This window comes from Gavialis gangeticus, unplaced genomic scaffold (assembly GCF_001723915.1).
Source record: "Gavialis gangeticus isolate Ggan-Ray unplaced genomic scaffold, GavGan_comp1, whole genome shotgun sequence".
Taxonomy (NCBI): Eukaryota; Metazoa; Chordata; order Crocodylia; family Gavialidae; genus Gavialis; species Gavialis gangeticus.
The window spans coordinates 21,809,965-21,813,990 of NW_017729014.1; the positions used below are offsets into that span (position 1 = coordinate 21,809,965).

General features: G+C 60.7%; 1 protein-coding gene across 4 annotated transcripts in view; it reads left to right on the forward strand.

Annotated features, from left to right (window-relative positions):
• The window catches only part of ZBTB17 (zinc finger and BTB domain containing 17), a 29,446-nt gene extending 27,482 nt beyond the window's left edge, over positions 1 to 1,964 (forward strand). For all 4 annotated transcript variants that reach the window (XM_019511977.1, XM_019511979.1, XM_019511980.1 and 1 more), the window contains 4 exons: positions 45 to 175; positions 297 to 512; positions 694 to 783; positions 1,529 to 1,964. In XM_019511977.1, coding sequence (XP_019367522.1) covers positions 45 to 175; positions 297 to 512; positions 694 to 783; positions 1,529 to 1,812 — 721 coding nt within the window. In that variant the 3' untranslated portion in view covers positions 1,813 to 1,964. The remainder of the gene's footprint in view (positions 1 to 44; positions 176 to 296; positions 513 to 693; positions 784 to 1,528) is intronic.
• The last annotated feature ends 2,062 nt before the right edge of the window (positions 1,965 to 4,026 follow it).

Genomic DNA, 4,026 nt, shown 5'->3' on the forward strand with positions numbered 1-4,026 from the left:
TCCCGCCGCCCCCTGTGAGGCCCCCCCTGGCTCGTCTCCCCCAGGTTCGTGCAGTCCAGCCAGCTGGCCAACCACATCCGGCACCACGACAACATCCGGCCACACAAGTGCACCGTGTGCAACAAGGCCTTTGTCAACGTGGGGGACCTCTCCAAGCACATCATCATCCACACCGGTGCGTCCTGCCGCCCCGCCTCCACCAGCTCTGTGGTCCTCGCCCGGGGCTGCCCCCCACCCCGCGCCCCCAGGGCCACATGTCTCCAAGCTAACTCTGACGGGGGCTTTGTTCCAAGCAGGGGAGAAGCCGTTCCTCTGTGACAAATGCGGCCGAGGCTTCAACCGCGTGGACAACCTGCGCTCCCACGTCAAAACTGTGCACCAGGGCAAGGCTGGCATGAAGCTGCTGGAGACGGAGGAGGGCGACGAGGTCAACATCGTCACGGTGGCCTCGGACGACATGGTCACTTTAGCCACAGAGGCACTGGCCGCCACAGCAGTCACACAGCTGACGGGTGAGTCGGGGAGGTGTCTCATCGGGGCGCTGTGGTGTTGGGGTGGCTGTGCTTAGCTCGTCCTGGGGTGTCGGGGCCTGCTGTGGCATGGCCCAGGCTGTGTTGGGCTGGGGTGAAGCACTGGGGACTGGAGCTGGGAGAGCAAGCTCAGTCTCATTTACTTTCCTCCCCCAAACCGCAGTGGTCCCTGTGGCAGCCGCCGTGACAGCAGATGAGACTGAAGCACTTAAAGCAGAGATAACAAAGGCGGTGAAGCAGGTGCAGGAGGCAGGTGAGGCTTCGTGTGGAGGCCAAGGGGCGTGGGCTCAGTGAGGACCTTCACACAACCGGGAAACCTTGTGCTAAGGGAACAAACCCCTCGAGCTCCTTCCACCTCCTGCCCCAGACCTGCCCAGCTGCTGGGACGTGGGAGCCAGTGCCTTCGAAGGGTTTCGCCCCATCAGGTTTGGGGCTCGCTATGCGGTGAGGGCCTTCGGGAAGGGATGGAGCACGCAGAGTAGACACAGGACATCTCCAGCTGCGCTGTCCATCAGCCAGATCCTAGCGAGGCTGCAGGCCCTGCGTGCTTGTGACACAGGTGAAATCAGCTGCTTGCACTGCCCGCAGGGGTGTCCCTGCCTGGGGCTTTGCCAGGAGACCTCGTGGCTGGGGTGAGCTCGCCGGGTGCCGGGGCTCTCCATGCATCCAGTCTGCCCCACACGGCTGTTCCCGGGAGGAGTGGCTCTCAGCCTCGTTAGACTCGCGGCCCCCTCGGAAAATGTTGCCTCTTGCCTTTCAATTTGTGTTATTGACTGGAAAGATGTTAGAACCGTGACAGAGAGCTCAGAAAGCCCCTGTGCGTTTTGTGGGAGGCCTCTGGGTTTACCTCATGGCACCGCAGAGCTTGCACCAGCCCAACACGATGCCTCTGCCATCTGGGCCCCTCCCCACCCACCCCAAGCACCAGTGTGGGCACAGATGGGGCCCTGGGTCGCCGCCCGCCACAGCTGAGCCACTCTGCCCCTATGTCGTTGCAGACCCCAACACCCAGATCCTCTACGCCTGCGACTCATGCGGGGAGAAGTTCCTGGACGCCAACAGCCTGGCGCAGCATGTGCGCATGCACACGGCGCAGGCCCTGGTCATGTTCCAGGCCGACACGGACTTCTACCAGCAGTACGGCGCCGCCGCCACCTGGCAAGCCGAGCAGGTGATCCAGTCCGGGGAGCTGCTCTTCCGCGCCCGGGACGGGGCCGAGGTGCAGGCGCCCTTGGCTGAGGCGCCGCCACCCACCACCGAGGGCCAGGACCCGCCCGAGTGACCGGGTGCCGCACGGGGGAGCCCCCGGCTCGCTCCGGCTTTGCCAGCCGGTTATTTAAGTGAAATGATGTACAAATGTATTTCTGTAAGGAGCACCCCCTGCCCCACCAGGCTCAGACCTAGATTAAATAAATCCCCTTATTTTCTAAACCCTATTGAACCCCTGAACCTTGCCCCACCATCCTGCTTCCCATCCATCAGGTATGTCCTACCTACAACCCTCCCCAGAGGCCCCGGCCGGGGCCTGGGCAATCTGTGAAGCCCTTGATGCTCCGATTCAGCTGCTTTGTGGCCCGGCTTCAGTGGGTGATTGCCAGGGCAGTGCCTGTTAAAGCAAGAGCAGCGAGGTTTAGCAGTTGCACCTCGGTGGTAGAAGAGCTCCCGCCAGCCTGTCGCAGTGAGGGCCTATGGGCAGCGTCTGCCAGCGCCTGCCGTGCCTGTGTCTGCAGCCCCCCAAGCTCATTCGGCATCGTGCCTCCATCCCCGCTGAGGAAGGGCCCTGACCAGTCGGTGGGAACAGACCTCCATTAGTGTGTGGAACGGGCTGCGGACACTGAGCTCACGGCCCGTCGACCACAGACGTGGCTGTCGGCTGAGCCTGTCGGCATCCTTCGGATGTACTGCAGCTCCCCGTGGCTGTCAGTCCTTGTTGCAGGGGTCTTGTGCTCTGCTGGGACCAGGGGCCCCAGTATGGCAGCAGCTGCTGGTCCCTGGCGTGCACCCACTTGTTGGCAGGGTCAGACCCACGGTCCACTGAGCCATGTCCTGTCTCAGGGGCTGCTACAGCAGGACAGCACGGACCTGGATAGCTATAGAGGGACCCATCCCCTTCCTGGCTCCACTGCTACTGGGTTAGAAGCACTAGGAGAGACCTGGGCTGGAAACTGGGTTCCCATGGGCTGGTGGGCCCGAGAGACAGCTGTGCAGCTTGGCAAAGGGACATGACTAGGGACGGCAGCATGGCAGTGGCAGAGCTGGAGAGAAAACCAGCCGGTCCTGGCTGCACTGGGAGGCTGAGTGCTGGGGCCTGGCTCCAGCCCCACACCAAAAGGGGCTGGATCAGGGCCATTCCCCCCACCCCTAATACGCCTCCCAAGACCCCTTAATGAAGCTGGATTAGGGGGTACCCCCCACAAAATGTGGCTGGATTATGGCTTAATCCCTGCCAGCAGTGTGGCTGGTTATGGGAATGACCTCCCCCCCAACACAGTTTAATGTGGGTGGATTAACCCCCATCCCCCTTCCAAAAAACCCTTAACATTACAGGGTGCCTCACAAAAAGTGTCTGGATTATAGGTTCCCTTCCCCAGATGCGGCTATTTTGGGGGGGGCATTCCCCCCACATGGCTGGATTTATGGGGTGCTTACCCCTGCAACACTGGCCCTGGCCTCCCCCAACCCTCATTAATGCAGGTGGATGTGGGGTTCCCCCATGTGGCTGGTTTAGAGTCACCCCCAAGCTTGCTGGATTGGGGGTGACCCATCCCCCCGCTCTTAAGGTGGCTGCATGATGGCGTGCCCACCACGGGGCTGGATTATAGCATAACCATTCCCCCACAGTGTGGCTGCTGTAAGGGAGGGTAACCCCCACACCAGCATGGCTGAATTATAGAGTCTCCCCACCCAAAATGTGTCTGAATTATGGGGTGCCTCCCTCCCTGCCACTATGGGGCTGGCTCTGCCCCAGCCCACAGTAATGTGGGTGGAATATGGGGTTGACACTCTCCCTACCTTAATGGAGCCAGATTATGTGGTCCCCCCCCCATCCCCTGCAAAAAATATCCAGGTTATAAATTAACCCTCTGCCCAGTGTTACTGTTTTAATGGGTTAAACCCCCATCCCTAAACCTGGCTGGGTTATCCCCCCCACCAATGGATCTGGATCACCCCCCCAAACAAAAATGTTACTGGATTATGCGTTAATGCCCCCCTGCAATGTATTCACCTCTGCCCCCCCCTACATACACAGAGGCACTGTTAATGTTGCTGGCTTATGGGGTGTTGATCGGGGGGAGAGGTGTGGCTCTCCTTTTAATGTGGCTGGATAAGCCCCCCCCCTTTAATATGGCTGGATTTTGGGGATCCCCCCATGTGGTTAGATTATGGGACAGAAGTGTCCACATGTGGTTGGATCAGCCTCACGCCCCCTGCTCCCCAGGTGTTCAGGGGCTGGGAAGGGGCTGGAAGGCAGCACCAGCACATGCTGGGGATGGGA